Below are 23,773 nucleotides of genomic sequence, written 5' to 3' on the forward strand. Positions count from 1 at the left end.
ATACTGAAAGCTATTAACAAAATCAAAAGTATGCAAATTGACTTAAAAGTAAATTACCCTTGTTTAAGGAACCCGTTGTATGAAAATAAAGAGACTTCTAAGGAAAAACAAAATTGAGAAAACAGACAAATTGTCTTGCTGAGATTGACGATCACCGCCGCTACTTCGGAATTCAGTTCAACCCTGAAGTCTTCTTCACTTCACAGTCCGCTCTTAGTGGTTATTTGTTTCTGTTTTCCTTTTGCTCATATTTTATTTTTTGGATCACATGCTCGATTAGTTTAATGAACTACTCCGGTGTCCTAACTTAGCCTGCGTGGCAGGCGCTAGAAAGGGGAAGGGAAAGGGAAAGCCCGCGCGCGAAGCGAGGGGGCGAGAGGGAGAGTGAAATATTTTCCTCTCGCCAGTCCCCTCCCGTTTTCCCTCCCTCTGTCCTAACTCCACACATTTCACATAGAATTATGACTCCTGAAAGTCATAATTGATAATAGTTTTTATTCTTTTTTTGTTTTTATTACTATAATGTTTCCATCATAATGCATGTAACTAATCTATAGTTAGGGGCCGATTACATGAGCCGGGCCAGCCGGGCCAGCCGGGCTGGTCAGGTTTGCCGGGATGTCTTTCAGCCCGGTATTACATGAAGTGAGGCAGCCCGGCTTGGACTAAATTTAGAATATGTCATGTGAAAAAAAATATCAACAACAAGAAGAGGAGAGACGTTTGTCTCGCTAAATTGTCATTAAAATTCACCATTCTACAATTTAAAGAAGTATTATGGTTTGCCATCTTATTTATCCTTTATTTAAACATTAAAAAACGACTATTTCGTGGGCCATTTTGTTCTAAAGTGGAGTAATGTGGTTAGAAATCGCTGGCCCGGCTAACCCGGCATCGACGATGCCGGGATCCCGGCTAACCGGGCTGAGAGTTTTCCATGTAATCGCAAACTTGAGTTTTGGTGTATTTCTCAGACGTGCCGGGATCTCAGCTAAACGAGCCAGCCCGCCTAACCAGGCCAGCCCTGCTCATGTAATCGGCCCCTTAATCCTTATTTATATAAATGTTCTGTGTGAGTGAAAAAATTGACTTGATTTGACTCGTGTCTTTGGCCGATCCTTTCGTTGGTCCGAAAGTGGCATTCATAACTGAGATGATACACAATATCAGCATGCTTTATTCCGCGGCTCTATCATGTATGTTCAACAATTACGCCGCATCCTGCAATCCTGGACATAAAAAGACAAGCGCACCTAGTGACGTCATTAAATTAAAGTTTTAAATATATATAGTTACTTATTAGCATCGACCAATGACCGATCGTAAACAACACCTGAAGGTACACCCTGAAGCTGAAACTCCTTTATTTATCCTAAGTGGAGTGCTAAGTTAGTTTGTGAAGGCAAAAGAAGGTAAAATGTCAGGACTCTTGAAGCCAAAGAAGAGAGACTGGAAGGACACAAACTTGGCGTTGTTCGGTTCGGATACAGAGAGAAATGTAAGGTTTTGTTCCAAAATTGGCCGCGGGCTACAAGTAGAAGTGTAGACGGTTTCCTAAGCTTAGATACGACAACTTTAACAGGTCATTTGTGGCAGGTCAGCAAAGCCAAAGTAATGAATTGTACTTATTTATGTGCAGTTTGACTGTACAACTTTCTGTTCCTATATTTTCATGAGACCGAAAGACCGCCTTGGACCGGAGTTTGCGATGTCTCGAGGTCGCAGCAAACTTCGAGTATTTACCTAATTATGTCGATCGTGTTGTGTTCACTGTATTTATGGTCCAAATTGCGTCTAAATTGCTCACAAAATGGCAGTTTAGCAAATGTCATTTGGCAATATCTTGTGTCGTACAAACGATGATACCTCATGCGAAGAGAAGTACGTTACGATTAAATGCTTCTTGATCATGCGTTGTATACATATACAAGTGCAATCTCCCCATTTCGTATTTTCCCCCACCCCCCAGGTTAAGAAGAGCTCAGCATTGACGGAGAAAGCTTGGAAGGGCTGTGGACAAAAAGTGGGAATCAAGATCTGGAGAATTGTGAAATTCAAGGCAAGAATACCATCATTCTTTGGTTGCTCAAAAGCGCGTAAATTATTGCTTATGGAAACACTTTTAACTGAACGTGGCTGCATTTAATCACGTAGCTTGTTGAATAACACGTTCTCAATCTCTTTTCATCTTTTCATGTTTTTGTTTGTATGCGGACGATATTCGTGGTCAGAAAGATTTGACCTCTATAATCTATTCAGTGGACTGCCAGCCAAGTTATTTCCTTATTTGGTGTTATTTATAACCGAAAAATAATCCATAAAATAACAAAGGCTTTAGGGAGGGGCGGTGGTCTCATGGTTATTGTGCTTGACTCCAGATCGAGTGGTCCGGGTTCAGGTTCGGGTCCTGGCCGGGACATTGTGTTGTGTTCTTGGGCAAGACAATTTACTCCCATGGTGCATCTCTTCATCCAGACTGGCGAAATGCTGGGGATAACCCTGCGATGGACTACAATCTTGGACAAATAGATGGGAAAATGGCACGTTTTGGCTTTTGCGCGGCTTCATCCTCTATTTGGGGGGGGGGGGGGTTTGCTGTTCCATTTTATTCTGTCCAAGATTGCAGCATCCCATCCAGGGGGGAGTTTAAAAAAAACTCCTAATGGCTTAATGCTACGGAAACTGGGGATAAGCACCGGCGTGTTGGGTCATTGGCTCGGCTCGGAAAGCGCTTACCTTGGAACCTTAAGGAGTCACATCAAAATTTGATTTGAAAGTAATACATGATAGGTACATTGCTAAAAACATATAATTTCTGTTCAATAGTTTAAAGTATGTTGCTGATTTGTTTTGCTAATTCAAAAAATTGTTACCCATTTTAATACTTTAAGAGTGAAGTGATCCTCACACTCATCTGGACTATTTAAGCGGTTCTCTCTAATAGACACCTGAAAGATTCAGGAGGCCGCTTTAACAGGATTTGAACCCATGACCTCTGCCATGCCGGGTCAATACTCTACCAACTGAGCTATGAGGCCACTCAGTTGGGAGCAGGTTAGCCTGTGTAGCAGGTGGTGTGGTAGTTTCCCTGTCCATGTTTCTACTGTACAAAAATTTGGTTTTATCAACGGAGTGTCTAATGTGTGTGAATCATTGACAATGATAGCCGATCATCCTTTTGTGGAAGTTATTGGAATGTCCTTTCCTTACCTTAAGAAATGCCTTGTTCAGGGCATCGTCTGCCGATGTGAAAGCTAGCTGCCAATGACGTTTCCATGAGCTCTAATCCTTCACCTTCTTTAATCTGGTCATAGGTAATACTTCTCAAAGGTGTGAACATTTTCCTGGGCATCTTCTCCTTTATTTTTCGAAAAAGCTGAAATATGAATCTTTTTCCAAATCCTGTGGGAAGGACCACCAGAATATCACCTCCATTTATTAGCTGCTTAGCAGCATCTTTCTGCTCTTCTTTAGGAACACCAGAAAATCTAAGCTCTTGCAAGGAAGTTTCCAGGTCTTTTGAAAACAGATCATCAGCTCTTTCTGCTCTGTTTTTGTCTTTACATGCAGTAAATTTTGACTGACAAGTGAAAATGTTTTACTTTTCATCAGAAAATCAGGAACAATATTTTCCCTTTCCTCTGGCAAACCAGAGTTTCGAAAACCTTGCGGGGTTGATTGCGGGCAATCTCTTCCTTCTTCTCCTTGCACCCTTACACTTCACTTGCTCTTTTGACGTCGGTCCAGGTTTTCACACAGCCATTACATTCAAACGATCACTTGACAGTCAACTGTGGTGTAAAGTTGCATCTAAAATTCACTAGCAGGTCAATTTGTTGGGCTCGTGTGTTGCTGTGAAAGGACACTATGAATGAAATGCATGTATGTTTGAAGTGTGGGTTATAGACACAAGAGTGAAGTGATCCTCACGGTACAGTTCTTGAGGAAGAGCAGCATGTGAGGGACACTTTGTGACGTTAATTGTCTGTATTCTGAGACACAAGCGTTGTTGAAGTTGGGGAAAAGAGCAAGGGCACACTCATTGAAATCCACATGCACCTACATGTAATTACTTGCATTTCTGCGAATATCTGAAAATTTCACATTCAGCAAGATTTAGTTGATTAAAGTGCCCATAACGAATTTTGTTAATTGTTTTCTGATATGAATCTAAACATCACTCAATGGATTTCTGTTAAAAAAATTGATTTAAACAAAACAGGAGTTTTTGATAATTTTTTACAAACTGTCAAATTTGCCGCCATTTTGGTGCACTATTCGCATTAGTGTCTTCTCAGCTCTTCTTGGGTTTAGCAGGAGTTGTCACATGTTCAGGACAGTCACATGTTCAGGAACATGTGACATAAATCTTCACTCTCAATTCTCAACAAGTCATGGTATCACATCCCACTTGTTGAAAATTCCAGAAAGATGCATTGCAGTGCGATGTGGGAATGTGAGTGGTAATGAATAGGGTATAACTATGCACAAGATTCCTTTCTATGGCAGAACATGGCCAACTAAATGAAAAAGACATAAATGGATCAACTTTGTGTTTTCGAAGTGGAAGAATTGTGGTGCGGGAAAAACCCCCTCCTTGTGCTCACTACACTTCAAAGAGACAATCATGTTTATATGCATAGGTTCATCCACTTTCAATCCACTTGCTTCTTCTGTTGCCTCAACTTTGGCATTGTCAATCCTCTTTGGCCATTTGTTCGCTTTCCATGCTAGATATGTTTTGAGCCCAGGGCAACCGCACGCAAACCCAAAGCCCTAACCAGTGGACCACACCTCCTCCTAATGAGCCTGTTGACCTTCCCGTCAGCGGGGTGGGTCAACCCCAAAAAAGTAGGATTTTATGGGAACTTTAAGTCAGAGAGGTTCTTGTGGCCTTGCGAAACCTCTCTCTTCCACCCAAATACTTGAATGGACAACGATGTAGCGACCGCAACAACGGTCGATCAATCTCCACAGTTTTGAATTAGTTTACCACTATACTAAACTGGATGGAAACGAAAACAATGAACTCAATCACAAAGATAAAAATGGTGAAAACAATGCAACTGAAAAAATGTTGCATAGGCTACTTTATAGAACAAAGTGAGGAAAAGAAACTCTGCAATGACAGAAACAAGGCAGTGTGGCCCATTGGTTAGGGCACTTGCCTTGAATTCCGGAGATCCTGGGTTCAAGACCTGCTCTGACCACTCGTTGAATTTGATCCTGGTAGCCCCTCGTTCAATTTCCCAGCTGCACTTGCCTCTGGCCAGTTGGGATTCTGAACTTTTGTTGGTTTTTTCTGTTCTGTCGTTTCGTTAATTGTGTTTCATTGGCCCTAAAAAGCCCCTAAGGGGAGTGGTCAATACTGCAATACTTACAAACTATGGAGTGTCTTACAAAGTAGCAGCCAATAAGGTAATACACTGTAAATCAAATTTGCCAAGTACAGAGTATTGACAATCAAACTGAAATCAGAATGTGACAGCTTCCAGAAGAGAAACCGAAATTGGTTTGCTATTTATGTCAAAAAGGTGCAAAATTGTATATACATATAGTTGTCTTCTTTTTAACAATGTAGAAACATTGGAAGGCGCTACTTGGAACAATTGTGCACCTGAACTTTAGGCGTTGATTAGGCATGTTGAGGAAAAAAATATTGGTGCTAAAAAGCTGCAATGTATATATAGGTTTCTGCTGTAGTTGCTACACTCAAAAACAGATCGGAGGGCCTTGTGTCAAACTGATTTGATTTTGACCAGTTTTTTTGACAGAGAGGCAAAGTGAAAAGCACTGCTTGTTATGATACCACACCTCCACACAATTGCACTGTCAGGTAACATGTGCCATTTAATGATGTCATAACTTCCTTTTTGTGTTCTTCAGTGATAAGCAAGTGTTGCGAGATTTAGCCTTTGTTTTATCTTCTTTATCACTTTGTTCAACAAAGTATAGGATTCTGCTCTTACTCTTCTTTTTTTAAATGTTTTTTTGGGATGGTGATTTTCCTGCACATGCGTAGGCCATGGTGGAAATCTTGCTAAGATCTTGCTATGATTCTTAATTTGCTTCTTGATAAGATCTTACTTTGTTACTTAATTAAGAATCTTGTAAGAATCTTATAAGATCTTAGACAAGTTCGTAGATAAGATCTTGTAAGAATCTTGTAAGATTCTATCTAAGATCTTACAATAATTATCTCTTAAGAATCTTTTTTAAGAATGTTACAAGATCTCGTACTTGCACTGTGGTAGTATCTTGGCTAAGATCTTCCAAGAATCTTGTTCCAGAATCTAATACAAGGTCCTTTAGAAATCATTGCAAGATTACCAACGATAAACTTGCAAATTTTGGGGGCTTTCTGCAGGTACGGGAAAGCAATGTATTTTTGGTCACTTGAGATTAGTCTTTATTTTGTTTCTGTTGTTTTACGTAATCTGTGCTCCAGTAACTGCAAAAAGAACCAAATCTTGCAGGCTCCTTATTAGTAAATTGGTACAACATCTCGCAACATTTTTACAATTCGAACAATGATGCTGTCCTGGGGTGCAGGGATGGCGCAGTGGTGAGAGCACTCGCCTCCCACCAATGTGGCCTGGGTTCGATTCCCAGACTCGGCGTCATATGTGGGTTGAGTTTGTTGGTTCTCTACTCTGCACCAAGAGGTTTTTCTCTGGGTACGCCGGTTTTCTCCTCTCGTCAGAAACCAAAATTTGATTTGATTTGCGTTAACTTGTTAATTTCAATTTACAGTGTCCCCGATTAGAGCTCTACAGCGCTAGAAGATTAGACAGTTAAATAAAGTTCTCTTTCCTTTCCTGTGGTGTCGTTACTGCAAATTACAGTCAACTCCCAATAACTTGAATCCGGGCTTGTTCACTAAATGTAATAACTTTAATTTGTTTCCCTTGAGGTCATTATCTGTTGTCATTGTCAGTCAAGATTTCCACAAATCATTCTCCTTGTTAATGCTACTTATATGTACCCTACAGAGTGATGCTGCACAATATTATTCTTTTGAATGTGTCCTTTGCATTCAGCAAAATTGACTGCATGTACTTTTGTGAGAAAAGTTAAAGTTCCCAAGTTGAATGAGTCGGAGCGGTTTTTGCTTTAAACAAAGTGCAATATTATTGTCAATATCGTAGGAACAAATACATTGAGAATGAAAGCTTTTGGAACAGGAAACCACAGACTGAAGGCACTAAGTGCTTCAGGACCCCTAACAAGAACGAAAACAAGCCTCTTTTTCACTAATCTTGAGCTTGACCTGAAATGTTACGGGTAATTCAGGTTACGCTTAACCCTTATAACTTAGCCTTTGTATAGAAACATTTTAGAGAAGGCAGCCCAAGTAGGATCCAAATTCTGTATCGCCTCATTCAGAGGCAATTGCTATAAACCACTAGACCATGAAAGACTATGTGACAGATCAAACGAGAGAATATTGCCTTGCATGGGAATGCTGTAGGCAATGTAGTAGGTAAGGTAGATTCCCCTGAGACTTCTGTTTGAGCCAATTGCAACGCCGGAACTATGAGAGCGAATGTAAAGAGGCATTAGATTTTAGTGTGATGAAGTGGTGAGACCTTTTTTAGCCAATCAAGAGGTGGAAGCTGGCACTTGTCGCCTCTCTGTTATGGATCCATTTTTACTGTCACGCAACCAAAAATATATATTTGAAAAGACCACAAACTTGTAGGAAACAAATTTATAAACCACCTCTCCAATTCTCAGGTCTGTGTGGTACTTTGTTTCTGAGTTATTTATTGTAACGTTTCACGCAACTTACGTAATATAGTTTAGTATCCGACACAGGAGACGCCAGTCGCCTGGAGTTCACTTAGGGATGAAAGCGATTATTTTTTGCACAAGAGATAAAATACATGTGTGTGAATACATCTCCTGTTGTGTTTGAAATGCTCACACTGCTGTGATTCACAGGAATAAACTTTATTTTTCAAAGTAGTGTTGTATCATGGTGTCACGCAAAGTGACAATTCAGAAATTGTTTTTGAGATGAAAGACACAACAGAAGTGAAAACTTGAAAAAAATTATTTCTATGTCATCTTCAACCTCCTGTGTATAAAAATTCAGAAAACCTTGCAATTTTGATTTTAGAAGTGGATGACGTCACTGTGAAGTACAACTACCGTATACTGAAAATTCGATGATTAATTACTGTGGTCAAGCAAGTTCACCACTGATTCAGCATGTTCCCTACTTTTGTCATAATTGAACTGAAAGTTCAACCAGTCAGAGTGCATTTACAAAACAGTTGATCTAACATGAATATTCAGGGTGACTGATGGACAATACTCAACGCATCAGCGTATTCTCAGATTGAGTCAAAGCACTGGCAAACTGCAACTTGCCAGTGACTCCCCAGTGTGTTGTCACAGTTCAGTTCACACAGTTATTAGTCATTATGCTTTGTTCATTGCTGACATCCATTAGTCCTATGCATGGAGCTAATTTGCTGGTAGTTCACTGAATGTTTGAGGAAATGGTTATTGTGTTAGATGTAAACGTGAGAGAACAACGTAAAAGCTTAAACAGTGCAACTCACAAGGGAAAGGAGATTTGATTTCAGTGTGGTCATATTAAACTTTTTTTGTTGACATGATCAAAAGCTATTCTGCTATTCTCCGGTGAAATGCTAATACAGAACAGTTGTGTGTTATTTTACAGTTTTTGCCAGACCTCACCTACAATAATGCCTATAGATTTTGGGACTCGGGAATCAACACCTGATTGATGCAACCCCAAATAAACTTTTTGCTACTAGTACATTGTATATATAGGTATACAGTCAGTGTTCCTTATTATAAAGGAAGGAGGTGTTATATCCTTGCACTCAATGCTTGTTACATTGTAACACAGGTAGTGGACTGGCCAAAAGAACACTATGGCTCATTTTATAGTGGGGACTCGTACATCATTCTGTATACTTACAAGAAGGACCCCAAGAGTGAGGTATGAAAATTAGTGTGAGTGAGTGTGAGTAGGTGGTATTCACTAACACAAGGAAGGTTTTGTTATTGTCTTCAGTATCTAACACCTTGGACACACTTTATCCCATAACAGGCCTCTGCAATGGTGAATATAAGATAATGCAGTTAATTGCTCAAATCAACAGCCGTGATCAAACAGATTAACCCTCTATCATTAGATTGTTGAGTCAACTACAGGTCAAGTGTCAACTGGCAGATAACCATTAAGAAAATATCACACATCAGTCAAATGTTGCTCCAGTATAGATTTTGTCGCCAAAAATGTAACCTTTTTAAAACTTAGTTAATACAGATATATCTTCCGGCTATAATATTATAACTTAACTGTAGTATTGAATTCAGATTTTGTTCAAAACAAAAGTTCAACCTTTATAACCACGCAGCTAAAAAACTTTCAGGTTGTATGCCGTCTTATTAATGCTGAATCCATCTCTACCCAATAACGGTGCATGCGCTCTTAAATTAAGCTTGCCAGCTGAACCCAATCCTCCCTAATCCTTAAATTTAGAATTCATAAAATAGTTATTATATGTAAAGGTTTTTTTCTTTAAAGGGCATGTAAGTCATTTAAAATGTCTTATTAATGATGGAGGTATTCATTATTCCGACCTTAAAAGTCATGGAGCCACAAAATAAATAAGTTTTAATTCATCTGCGTGTGGTACCTCTGCTCATCGGTCAAAAGTAACCAATACCATTTTTTTATCATGGAGTAACTGAGCATATCTTCCTAGGAGCTTGATCATGATCTTCACTTTTGGATTGGGGAATATTCCTCCCAAGATGAGTATGGCACAGCAGCTTATAAGACAGTTGAACTAGACACTTACGTGAGTAATATGAGCAGAATCCTATGGTTTTCGTTGTGTGACTATTTATAGTCGATAATGTGGGCAGTGGTTGCCCAATCTTCTGAGCCAATGGCTCATGTTATAAACGCTCAACAAATTAAATAGCAGGAAAAAAAAAAGAAAAGAAAACAAGGAGAAATAAATAAATTGAAGCTGGAAAAATATGTCTGAAAGCTTAACCCGTTGACGCCTCAAATGCCCTAGGACACCCCCAGTTAACGAGTATTAAAATGATCTGGCGTTAGAGTAAAATCTGTCAAGTCTCACTCCCAGAGGTCAATGGGTTAAAAAAAAAGATAGATTCAATATGTAAAAGAATTTATGGTTGCTAAACATGTGAATGCAACAATATATATATATACAATACCTAATCTGTGAAGAACAGGAGTGACATGCACAATCTTAACCTGAGTATCAGCCCATCCTGTGGGTTAGGGGGTTTGGAAGATGAGCACAAGGATGGTCTGGCACAAATCAATTCATTGTCCTGTGTCGAACATTCGGATTGTGGATGTTTCTTCTCTTGCATCACACAAATTGGAAATAAAGAATCACGAACAGCAAAGAACAATGGCCATTTTGAATTACATGTCTGTATGGGCAGAAGTGTCCTTTCATGGGCCGAAACGAATTTTAAAATGTGCTGGAAGGGGTCCTTAAGTTCTTTCCAGGGATTACGCTTAAACAAGAACAGCAACTCTGCGTTGAAAGCCTTCTTTACGAAAGAAAAGACATCCTCGGAATTCTCCCAACTGGGTACAGAAAGAGCCTTATACGTCAACTTATCCCACAGAAGGAAAACATAATTATGTAGTGCTTGTTGCTTGTGCTTAGGTACAAATTTTGAGAGAATATTTTAGCATTAATTAAACTACATTTATTATACAAGTTATTATCTTTTTATACCTTAGTTGGATGATAAACCGGTTCAGCATCGTGAGGTGATGAAATTTGAGTCAGATCGCTTTAAATCCTATTTCAAGGTTTTTACATATTGGAAAGGAGGGTAGGTGACTTGTGATAGAATGTTGAACAACTGTTCTCTCAAGTGACAGCTGGCACACAAGTGGGTAATATATGGCCTGAACAGTTGGCAAACAATAAATCGGCAAAAGGCCAAGAGACACACGCTGGACAAACGGGCAACAGTCAACCAAGTTTTGGCTAAGAGTTGACCTTGAGTCGGCAAACTGTGGTCCTGTGCAGTTGCCTAATTTTCAGTGAAGTGTTGTTTTCTTGTCATTTACTTATCAATAACTGAAGTGAACAATCGAAGAATTTGGAGAGGTGACACAAGATTGTTGTTTTGTGCATCATCAAAGCCCAAATAGAAGTCAAGAGCCTATGCCTACAAAGTATTTGACCAGTTTGTTGTTTGCTCACAAAGTTATCTTAGGAAAAAGGGGCAACCCTGACAGTATAAAACTTTACCTGATAATGGATAAGCCACATTCAAAATTCTTAAATAATTCGTTTTAATCAGGTAAGTTTTATCTTTAGGGCAGATTCAGGTTTCAATAAGGTGGAAGAAAAGGCGTACAAGCCACGTCTTCTCCACGTGTCTGGCGAAAAGGTAAACGTATTCTTTATTTCATGAAATCAATGGAATCTAATTCTTATCTTCCTATTGCACTATATAAAATATGGCTCAAAGACATTTTTCAACCTGTTTTTTTCATAATTTTTGTGTGTCAAGTGACTTGAGTTGGTCATTGCAGCAGCTGAACGTGACATGTACATTTATTTGTGCAGTCAAAACAATAAAGAAAGCAAATTTCTCACTTTAAGATTTTAACCACTGGTATTTCTCCTAATGTGCTCTAACCACATTGGCAATAAAACCTTGTGTATAGGGAGATTGCGAATTGGGGGCTCAGTATAAAAGATGTTAAAAGTTGTAGTTCATGTCTGCTCTGATACAAAGTGCATAAAATCCAACCAGTTTAATATTTATATAGTGATTGAAGGAAAATTGTATTATTTGGAGATGTTCTTATGGGCTAACATGGTTCAAGTTTTTTTAAACCGAAAAATGTCTGTCAGTTACTAGGTATATGTTCTGCATGTTACAACCCAACATCCCTTATCATAATTATTTACTATATCATACTGTGAAGGTTCTGGACTGCCTGTCAGCCAACAATTTCCGTCTGTATGTTGTGTCTACTTTTCGTATTAATGGATAACATTTTTCACTTTTCGTAGGACAATGTGCAAGTCGAAGAAGTGAAGTTCAAGTTTGATCGATTAAATGATGACGATGTTTTTCTCATTGACCTAGGACTCAAGATTTTTCAGGTTAAACTTTTTATTGTCGAATTCAAGTATATGACTAATTATGCCAAAGGTGATTTATGAGAGTGTTTCATGCAGAATCGGGGATGAAAGATGTATTAAGTGAGAGTGATTACAGTGGTCTGCTTGCAGCCTTACATTAAAGGTGCTACAAAAAAAGTCTGCATGCTATAATCTATTTTCTGCTAACATTAAAAGTTATTAATGGTTTTCTAGTCATAATAAGTTGGGCAAGTGCGTCTCGTGATAAACTTGCCCGGACAAATTTTGGGCTGCCAAGCAAAAGTGGTTGATAAAGTTACCGGTACATGTAACTTGAGCATTTGCGTTATATTTTACACGGTCATCAGAAGTTATGAATTTTGACTCTGGAGTATTATGTGCACCATGGGAACCCAATTTACAGTGGTCTATATCTGTCACGGTAAAACGCACATAAATGTAACTTACAAAGTTACATGCTGCTTGTTTATTCCTTATTTTCTGGAAGTTTCCATCAAACAAAAAGTGATCAGAACAAAAGTACATTCTTTATTATTCATTAAAAGACCTTTATTAAAACTTCACTTGGCCAACGGATGACCTTTGGAGTTGTTATACTCGTCTGGACAGTATTTTAGTTGTCTGTGACGACCGGACAACTGTGAATGTGGATCCCTGTGATGATGACTTAAGTCTTGCAGCAGGCTTGAGAAGATCAAAGTTAGTGCAATCAAATAAAATGTTGGTTTTTGATGAAAGGGTAAAAATGGAGTGTTAGGAGAAAAACCTTGTATTGGAAGAACCAAAAACCTCGACTCTCATATGCCGTTGAGGCTTGGTCTGGGACCACCTTGGTAGATGGCATGTGTTTCCATCACTGTATGAAACCTCAGGCTGCTCTCTTTTTTTACCTCCTATCCTATTTTACTGTTTTTTTTTTGTTTAAAATGCCAGTATAAAAATTTAGATTTAAATGCCAGCTTTTTGTATACTTCTCTGTATCTATTAATATACTAGGTAGTTATTATAAATATATAGATTTAGCCAAGCCTAAAAGCTGGAGTATGGCCTCCTCTATGAGTTCTAAACTTGAGCCTGTGATATGGTCACGTAATACTGGTCACATTGGCATACATTGAGGGGCGGTCGTACGTTGACCAAAACCAAACTTTCAGATGGGTTACCAGTACCATATTTTCTTTCTCCGCTCCTAACCAGAGATAGAACCTCTGAGTCATGTGCATTCATGACCTAACCTCAAAATTTTGGTTTTGTACAGTGGAATGGTGATAACAGCAATAAGAATGAGAGATTTGCAGGAGGAAAATATGCTGGAACACTCAAGGTTAGTCTGCGAGCGATACCCACTATGCTACGTGGGCTCCAAGTAAGTAATTAAGAAACTATTATTAAGGCTTATTAAACTTAGATGGATAAATCATCTTGGAACACAGCCTTTGCAAGCTACTTTAAGCACATTATTTTCAAAGTGGTGGTTGGTGCCAAGTGAAGGAGCTGTACTGTGGGAGAACTGTAAACTAAAAAACTTCTTAATATGTTCTTCTATTTGCTGCCCATAATGCTTTACATCTCTGTATAAGCTTACCGAGAGTGAACATGTCTTATTATGATAAATAAATTTAAAAAACCAATCCTGTGTAAAATAGACCCAGCAGCAAAAATGGTTGCCATGGAAACAGTATGGAAGGCCTTACCGGTGTTTTGAAAGGTCTTTAAAATAAGCAAAAGATATTTTTCACTTCATAGGCACTTTAAGATTCATACTAATTATTTTTATTGTTTGTTGTCTTGTAGTCTGAACGAGGAGGGAAACCAAATGTTGAGGTTCTAGGTAACTATCATTGGCATAAATACAGTATACTTGTAATGCAATATATACTTAATACATACTACATTGGGCTTAAGCCTTTTCATGGATAAACTTCAGTAATTTTCGTCACAGCAACATTTTCACCTTGCAAAAGCTGCCCAAACCACAGAAGTCTGAAGTGTGTGATGGAATTATTGTTATTGTTATTGTTATTGTTATTGTTATTGGAATAGCCCTCGTACTCATTCAAGCATCCAAGATGGCTAAACCATGTTTACATTGATTTTGTTTAGTGATCACATGCAATCACACAACCATAACCATAACCATAGAACTGCCTTCTTTTCATGGACATGCACTACTTTTAACTCGCTGGAGAGAGAATCACAGTGGAATTAGCAACTGAAGAAAGTTGCGAAGGAAAAACGTCTTTGCTTAAACAGGGTTTTATCCCATTACCATGCCAGCACTGCCTTAGTCCGGGCTATGATATGGGAACCTGTCAAGTATGAGTCTATCATACATTCACTTCGTACGAAGTGAATGTATGATAGAGGGGGTCATAGAGAATATGCATCAAGGCTGTTGCCTAACAGGAGCCCGGTAGCCTGGGGCTCCCAAAGAATAGCTCTGGGCGCCTTAATTTTTGACAGCAACACCTTTCACTTCATATGTTGGGCTCCTAAGTTCTCAGCGTTTAGCTCTGAGGGCCCCTTTAAAATTTTCTTAGGCAGCAGCCTTGTGCATGAAGACGGCTTGAAATACATTTAATTGATTCATGATCTTTCTTACAACAACCACTAAATAAAACTGTATGGGACATTTTCCTCCTCATTTTGTCAGATAATTGCAAGGTCTCTTCCTTACCTGAAGAGTTAGAAGATGTCTTTCCTGACCATGGAACGCCGGGCAACAAGCGACCTAAAGATAAGGTAATGGTCATGCAATTTTTGGCAATTTCATGTGACACGCAAAATACCCTTAACGGTGAAAAAAGCTTTAGGACAAGTACGCTGTGCAATATCCTACACGAGCACTAAAAAGAACCGAGAATAGATCGAGCTGCCATATTTTTAACTTTATGTCGATCCCGTAGCTTCTGTTTCACGAAAAAAAAAAAGACCTTAACCATGTAATAAAAAATATGTGCTCTCCGTTCGTTAAGTTCTTACCTTTCTGCTATGTATTCATCTTTCAAACCATGAATTTGATAAGCTTAATTTTTAAACTTCCCGAGTGACGTGATAAAGATGTAATGGCTTTCGACGGCTGATTTGGCGGGAAAATCACTGCACACATCTATATGAGATGGCGGGAACAATTTTTGTTTCGTTGTGACAGACATGGTTGTTTACCGTTTAAAAAACAGTCCCGAATTCCGGTTCGTTTGTAAATGGAACACGACTTTTTGGTTTGTTCCAATGGAAACTTTCCGGGGGAAAAAAGAATTTCTGAAAAGGTAGTTCTGGGGCGCTTTCCATTGGGCGGAAATTTCCGGTAGAACGTACCGAAAATTTCATGGGCTCAATGGAACGGTACTTACCGGGATGATCACGTGACGATGTAGCACAGGAAACCCATGGATTGTCCGCCATGTTTCTTCACCACCGACGCGATATAGTCGAATTCGCGGGAAAACAGACGCGGTCAGGGATCTGGAACTAGGAACTTGTCCCAAAGGAACACAAATTTCCGGTTCGTACCGCAAATTCACACTTTTGGATCACCTCCAGAGGTGACCCAAAAATTACCGGAAATTTTTTCGGATTATGGCGTGTTCCATTGGGGTTCTGACCGGAATTCCCGGAAATTTGCGCCCAATGGAAAGCGCCCCTGTTTTCCTTTTGGAAACTTTCCGATGGAACTTTTGGCGCGTAAAATCGCACACGCCGGGCGGCGAATGGACTTGCGTTGAATGGAACACGTTTATTTCCACCGAAAGTTCCAAGATTTTCTGGTAAATGGAAAACGCCCATTAACTTTATAACCTATCCTACTATGAGGGAGGACGGAAGGTTAATGGGATATTTGCCTTAGCCGGAAGCCTCTGGAACCCGTAAAGTGATGGCCTGCATCGCTAGCTCTTTATGCGCGCGCAGATGCTGCGTAAGAAAAACCAAAACGGCGTGGGACTGGGACTTGGCAGGGTCGGAGGAATTAAGAAGGACGGCAGGGAGGGGAGGAAAGTTTCATTTACCGGTAGTACTACCTAAATAGGCTCCCGACAATGCGAAAAGGAACTCGCTCAGCAATAGGTTACACACACACTCTGCACGTCGAGGGTTGCCCAACATCAAAGCTTCTCATCAGCCCTGCCACAGTTTTGTTGACTTGCGCAACTTGTGCAGCGCGATGAAAGCAAAAATTCGAACGATATTTTATTCGCTGTTATCTAACTTTTGCCTTTAATCCGTTTTAACTTCTTCTCTACAGACTGATGCTGGTGAGAAATCTGAAAAGATCCTGTTCAGGTCAGTGTTTCACCTCTCGTTTGCGAGACAGCATTTCTATTATCAGTAAGTTGCATTTAACGACAAGAGGTAATCAATCCTTTGACATGAAATCTTGTAAAGGAATATGCAGTTTTATTTTTTTCTGAGGCATCTTAGCTGGTTGGAATCCTAAATCCACGAATCTGATCGGCCAATATCGTGTTCGTAACCAGTTCAGCTTATTGAGATACGGTTCCTTTTGTCTGAAAAATTTCCGCGCCAATCGCAGCAAATTGGAATTGTTGCGAAAGTTTGCAAACAAAGGCAAAAGTTGCTTATAAACAACTTCCCGAAAAGATCAATATATATGTAAGAAAAGGGATTCAGGCGACGAAAATGTACACAGTGAAAGTGAATTTTACTTTTGCGGAGGAAGAAACCTTCAACAAAACGACGGCTTTCCAACAGGTCTTTGGTCTCAGGCACCGGCTTTTTCCCATACGAACTTCCCCTCCGATAAATAACATATAAATACTTAAAACAGACCGGAGTGTCACGCAATCTGTGTTGCTATACCTAAACACAAATGGCAGCCATAGAGTTGTTAAAAAATAACCTTTGAAGAATTGTCAGGTTAAAATAGGGCTGTAGGTCGCATACGAGACTTTACCCCTTGAACTGAAGTAATCATTATGGGGAGCCGGAGGGGAAGGGTTTGATGCCAAGAGCATTCCGTTAGAAATGTTTTAACACCGAAAACAGTCAGTCGTACCTTAAAAAAGAGCAGCTGTAAAATTAATTACTATAAGATTGGAGGCTGTCTTCGACTTTCTTTCTGAGCATGCGCTCATAAAAACTCTTATCTCCAAAATCAGTGCGTGTACTTGTGGTGGAACTCATATTTCATTCCAAAAAAGGACATGCCCCACCACCCTCAGTCCCCCCTCCCGAGAAAGAAACTCCAATTTTCAGGTCTCTGGTAGGTCTTCGTCCTATCTCACCACGGCTTTTTGATTTGCAGGTTGTCAGATGCATCAGATGAGATGGTCTTTGAAGAAGTTGCGCGAGGACAGGGTGTGACCAAGGGTGCACTGGACTCCGATGATGGTAAGAACTCTGGAGCAGGCAGAAGATTTCTTGACAAGTACAACCTACATATAGTGCCCAGGGGATAACTACAAGCGGGTAACATAGGGGAAGGGAAATTGTCAAAAACTGTCTTGTTTTTTTCTGGAGCAAGCTTCAGATGAATCGTAATTTACCAAAGAGTGAAGTTAATTAACCCAATAACCTGACCACCAGGAAGTCGTACTTGTAACACCAAGATGTCTTCGTTATCCCTGGCGGTCTCTTATGTTAGCAGTTTTCGTCATTTTTGAACAGTCCCACCGTTATGGTCATCATCACTATCACCGTCATCATTGTCAAAACGGAACTGTCATTTATAAGTGGGCCCAATTCCCTTAGTAGGGCAAACGCCGGTTGGCCGCGCATCGTCGGGCGCAGGCTCCAGATGAGTGCGCGCTGGTGATGATCACTATAAAGCCTGGGAGCAACTATTCCCAGGCGTTACCGCTTTTCAACTGAAAACTGTTTGTCCACCGCTTGTTGTTGAAATACTTGATTACCAAATACAACGCAGGGTTCGTACGGGTCATGGAAAACCTGGAAAGTCGTGGAATTTAAGAATTTCATTTTCCGGGCCTGGGGCCCGTTTCTCGAAAGTCCCGAAAAGCCGTTTGTGAAACTGCCAAACACTCGTTTTGGAAAGGGGACCTTTTAACATGTTTTCAAGCTAACTAAAAGAAATATGTCTGTGAAGTTTGACGACTTAAATCCTCTCCGTTCTTGAGATACAAAAGGAATTGTGACACCCGAAAATGCCCCGAAAAGTTTCGGGACTTTCGAGAAACGGGCCCCTGGAAAGTCATGGAATTTTGTAATTCTAAATGGTAAATAAATCATTGCAGTGTCAAAGCAAAGATAAAATGAAATAAAGACGAGTTTCTATCAAATAATCGGAAGTTTTCGTCTGTTGGGCGGAAAGAGGTTAAGTTATTCAAATTTGATCTGAGTATTATCCTAAAATTAGCATAGTTTTCAAAATTTTCTTACGTGACAGCTAAACGTAAGGTCATGTAAAAAGTCATGGAAAGTCGTGGAATTTGAAGTGCTTAAAAGAGTATGAACCCTGCAACGTAAAAGCTCTTACTGTTTTTGTCGACGTGAGAATTTCTTTTTCAGTGTTTATTTTGGATACCGGAAAACACTGTTTTGTTTGGATTGGAAACGGTGCAAGCCCGGCAGAGTCACAGAATGGCCTATCTCGGGCCCATGTAAGTGAGGTCAAGTTTCAATAGTATTCACAAGATAATAATTAATAATTAATTATTATAACTAATAACTTCGGGGGAAAAAAGGCGACAAACTTACAGAATCGCCCCTCTGTTTTGTATTTCACTATTACACATTGAAGAAATATAATTTATTATATAGATACTGATGAAATACCAGGATTTTTTCCTTTTACGAAAAAAATCATAGCTTCACCGCGCGAAGTGGGCATATCATTTTTATCATTCACATCTGAGAATATAGGTGTCGTCATGATAACGAACACGATTAGCCAATAAAACGCGAGCATCCTTTTCATTGTAAGATACTTTTGTGCCTTAATATAATTCTTCTCTATTACATTAACATTTTTATTGCAAAATTTTACATTATCATTTGTTTTTCATAACTTTCAAATCTTGTTTTTTGTTACACAACATGCGTGTTTTAGCGCGCGGTTGGTGACCACCTTTTCATCATTTAGAAAATGAGGAAAACAAGCTGTTTTAAGTCTGGACGTTTCATCAATATCTATATAATAAACACAACATTACATGGCCGCTTGGGGATACGAATTTTATCTTCTCGTGCTGAACTGAAGTATCTCTCACGAGTGAGCAAAGCGAACGAATAAGAGATACTTTCAGCACTCGAAGATAAAATTCGTATCCCCAAGCGGCCATGTAATATCCTCTATCTCTCCATATATGGGATGTTGTCACTTACAGACTTGCGTTTCTATCGTACTTGTCAGGTTTAAATTTCTGTGTTCAGTTTGTAACCGTAAGCACCACCAGATAGTAAGCATTCAAGGGCTGTCACATTCCTCCAGAAGATTCCTCGCTTGTATTTCTGTTTTCTGCTTAACTACTACACATTCATGTTACACAATCTTGTGTAAATAAGCTGTATCGTATTTTTGTTTTTTTTGGGTAGGGGATCTTTCCAAAAAGCCATCTTATAGAATTTTGCAGAGCTCAAGTTTGAATTGCAGAATTGCACACCAATTCAACACAATCTCCTTTCGTTTTTAACCATCAACTATCGTCCCAAATTATATTTGTTCTCTGAAAGCAGATGTTCAAGATTTTTCTAAAGTTTAGAAAGTAGAGAAGTACATTTAACTGCGTTGTTTTTATTATTTCAAAGTTAAACTGTGTGTATGAAGTGACTGTTTTTTTTTATCTCCGTTGTTTTCGATGTTGATTTTACAGAAATACCTTCAGGGAACTGATCATTTTTATGTACCAATTTCGGTTGTACACGAAGGGAGAGAAAACAAAGAGTTCTTCTGTGCTTTTTGAGGTAATTGTTACTTCAACCATAACTTTTTCTCTTTATGTTTTGCTTTTGTTTGCATGAGTGAATGTCTTTCAAGTTTAGCTTCCCGGCCGTCTACATATGGGAACAGTGCTTTGTTTTCAATCCTTCCGAATTTTATTGGGATTTGTATGGGAAACATAAAAATACTGAAAAATCGGCTAATCAAAGAAAATAAATAAAGTAAACTTACTTTTGCGTTATCTTGTGTCGTTTTGTCTATTTGAGGCGATTGATCGCAATTGACAAACCAGCCCAAATCGCTTTAAATTGACAAATAGACAAAACGTTAAGGTTTGCCGATTTTTTTCGGCATTTTTATGTTTGCCACACAAATCCTTACAAATTCAGAAGGATTGTAAACAGAGCACTCAAATTCCGAGTCTAGGCTTCCTGTGCAATCATAAGCAAAGCGAAGATCGACGCAGCAGGGGCCCCGAGGAGGGAGGGGCTGGGGTCTATACCCCTCCCCCCACTTTTTCCCTTATACTGTGTTGTTTTCTCCTAAACCTCTCCCCTCTTTCCTCACAATTCCGTAATCCATACCAAAACTTAGGCCCACCCCCCACTTTCAAACATACTCCGCGGCCCCTGCGCAGAGGGCAACAAGAATGCATTTAAAAATATAACATCAAGTTATTGTAATCACTTTGCGATCTTTTCAAGTTGTTCGCTGTTTCAATTCTTGAACACAGCTCTTCATGTATTTAGTTTGGGTGGGCAAGTTCTCACGTCCTATTCCTATATTTGGCCATTTTCTCACAAAGGTGATGGCAGTTTTTGAAATGGAGTGTCGAGTAGCACAAGAGAGGAATAAACTCTCCTTTCATTATAAAAAAAAATGGAATAAGCTCCTCACAGAGAAACATCATCTTAAACTCCCGTAACATCATATTATTACTGTATTATATTTTTTATACTACCGAATATCTTGTTACATCGAGTATGCTTTTTGTTCCATGCCGCAGTATTTAGAGCATGTGATGAGCCAGATTTTCTTTTCACGTTGACCGTCCACTTTTGTGTATGTTGTGTGTGTCTTGTAGTTTTCAGTGGTATTAAGTTACCTAGCAAATGTATGTAAAACGTATCTGTTAGTCTTTAGACTCGAAATAATTGTGTTACTCTAAATTTGTGTAAATGTTAGTTCAGGTTGGGAAAAAAATCGCTTTTTTGGATGAAGAGAACGGCCAAAAGAATGGCCGAGATTACCAAAGTAACGGTGAAAACACCTGCATAGAGCGCTTTCCTTTGGCCAGAACTAGCCGAGCAGACCCATCAGTTTGCCAAGAAAATGAAACAATTTGAAGGAACCCTTGCATGATAATCTCTCGCATTCTTCTGGAGGAGTATATAACATCGTCGAAGCGGGTCTGGTCGGTCAGTTCTTTCAAATGGAAAGCGCCATTAGTGTTCTCAGGTATTGTTTTTGTTTCTGCAGTGTTTTTTCTAAGGGCCTTAATTCCCTCATGCCTTTTAATAGGTTGTCTGTTTTTAGGGGATGTGGCTTATTCAGTGGGAGACAGACGGCAGTGCTGGTCAATGCATAATCTATAAGGATTAACTACCCAATAACTGTCAAATAAAATTGTAGTATTTTTTTGTTTAGAGTGAAATTCTTGATATCCTCAATCTATCGATTGTAAAAATGCCATTCAATATTTTTGGTTTTCTGTTCGCTTTTGGAGATTTAATGTCGTTAACAACGAATTTTAAAAATCTCGGTGTTATTTGTAGAGATTATTCTCAATTCTCAACTATTCTCAATAAACAATAAAGTGTAAAAACAATTTTACTCCTTTTTGATTTAGAGTTTTGAACGCTTGTATGGCCTATAGAAGTGGCATTTGTCAACACACTGTTGCTGGGCCCGGTTGTTCGAAAGCCGATTAACTTAATCCAGGATTAGCGTAAACTTTTGTTTCATGTTTTCAACTTTTTGGTGAAAGGTTGTTTTGCTTATTTTTGTTTTTCAAGATTGACTTCTTCTAATGTAAAGTCTTGCCAAATATCAACGTTGAACAGCATTTAGTAGTGGAGTAATAAACTCCTTGGTTAATTTTTAATCTGGGGTTAGCGTTAATCGGCTTTTGAACAACCGGGCCCAGCTGTATTACATATTAAAATCAGATCGTGCTGATCCCATTTTGGTAGCATGACGTACCTACATTTTAAAGAGAACCGCTGGTAGAAATATTACGGACACTTAGCTCTTCTTGTTGTGTCGATTCAGTTCTTCTTACCTTTTTTCGCCAAATGTTGTATTATAATTGTCTCCTTCAAAAGAGTCGAAAAACCAAAGACCGTTCACTTTTGAGTCTGCTCACTGTGACTCTTATGCAAAGTAGAACTAGTTACCATCACAAAAAATCTACCCGCATACGGTTTTGGAGGCAGATAGTGCTGACACTTAAGTTTTTAACGAAAATGAGACAAAACGCGTTTCATTCTTCCTTTATTTTTGCTTTTAATCATGGTAGTGAATACTTTTTCTTCGTATGGTCAATCGGAAAACTTTCCTTTAATTTGCGCGGTAGAAATAAAATTCAGTCACCCAGGCGAGAGAAATCATTCGATTTGACTGTCATTGTGAACGTGAAAAATGGCTGCTGCGGGCAAGAGACCGATATATATACATATATAGCTTCGAGATTACCAGTGTCAAAGCGATTAAACCGTTGGGCATTGGTTCGGCTAATAGTAACATATACATTTTAATAATACAATAATTTACAAATGCGTTAACATTCTTTTATCATAACTTTGTCACCTCGTATTTTTGTTTGTTGCCTTGGTCTTTGCACTGTTCCAACCGGGTGAGGCTAAATCGCGTGGGTGGGTGGGTCGTGTCTTTTTGAAGATAAAAAATGATATATATTAGCTCCCTCAGTGCTCGGTCCAAATTTGTCTTAGGTCTTAGGTCTTGTCTGTTTCGAGATTTCCAGTCGTTGATAAAAAAAAAGGTAAGGGTTAGGGACCCAAGACCAACGACCCACGACCCGTGAACCACGACCCACCCACCCGCTCTCGTTCCAACCTCGTTTTCACTTGGTCGCCGTGTGTGCATCATTGCGTGACATAGTTAAAGGAAAAATAATATTCTGGTGTGCTTAGGGAATCTGCAAAGATTGTAAGGAAACTTGAAGGAAATCATTCGACAAAAATCATCCCGGATACTGCAATCGAATCTGTTTCGATCGTTTTGTTCAAGTTTTTATAAAGTCCCAACACAGCACCCATCGCTTTGGTTGGATTTTCATCGAATTCTTTCTGACGAGAGGCTGTTTTTAGCCTCTCGCTAGCGGAAATGTCATTGGTGGCAGTGTTTATTAGTTATTATTAGGGAGCTTAAGCACGCGCGTTTTTGAGACGCGGACGGCAACCGGAAGAGAAAATTTCGCGTGCCAGGACAGTGGTGTCTCCCAGATTTTTATACTAATTATCTCTAATGGAGAAAAGATACTTAGCAATGTAAATGTGGTTGCGTGAAAACAGGTTAAAAGAGAAAACAGCTCACTTCCGGTTGCTGTCCGCATCTCAAAAACGCGCGTGCTTAAGCTCCCTATTATCAGTTGTTTTGTCACAGCGAGGTCAAATGTATTGCTCGAAGGGGTGTAGTGCATTGCTTTTAGCCAATGAAATCATCGCCTCGTAATTCTATTGTCCATGTGCTACACAGAAACCTAAATTCTAGCCAGATTATAACTCGGAAA

The 23,773-nt window shown here is 39.3% G+C and overlaps 1 protein-coding gene across 2 annotated transcripts; it reads left to right on the forward strand.

Moving 5' to 3' along the window:
- Nucleotides 1–1,306: 1,306 nt before the first annotated feature.
- On the forward strand, nucleotides 1,307–21,855 carry LOC137969699 (gelsolin-like protein 1). 2 transcript variants are annotated; one of them, XM_068816036.1, is made up of 15 exons: nucleotides 1,307–1,498; nucleotides 1,970–2,059; nucleotides 8,885–8,977; nucleotides 9,750–9,845; nucleotides 10,778–10,872; nucleotides 11,367–11,439; nucleotides 12,072–12,164; nucleotides 13,423–13,488; nucleotides 13,959–13,995; nucleotides 14,818–14,906; nucleotides 16,408–16,445; nucleotides 17,428–17,513; nucleotides 18,651–18,742; nucleotides 19,955–20,045; nucleotides 21,544–21,855. In XM_068816036.1, the coding sequence occupies exons 1-14, from the start codon at nucleotides 1,418–1,420 to the stop codon at nucleotides 20,042–20,044; spliced, it is 1,119 nt and encodes a 372-aa protein (XP_068672137.1). In that variant the 5' UTR covers nucleotides 1,307–1,417; the 3' UTR covers nucleotide 20,045; nucleotides 21,544–21,855. The 2 variants fall into 2 exon arrangements, with proteins under 2 accessions (XP_068672137.1, XP_068672138.1); XM_068816037.1 differs by having other exon boundaries at nucleotides 21,559–21,855.
- Nucleotides 21,856–23,773: the final 1,918 nt, after the last annotated feature.

The sequence above is a fragment of the Montipora foliosa genome, chromosome 9 (genome assembly GCF_036669935.1).
Source record: "Montipora foliosa isolate CH-2021 chromosome 9, ASM3666993v2, whole genome shotgun sequence".
Classification (NCBI taxonomy): domain Eukaryota; kingdom Metazoa; phylum Cnidaria; class Anthozoa; order Scleractinia; family Acroporidae; genus Montipora; species Montipora foliosa.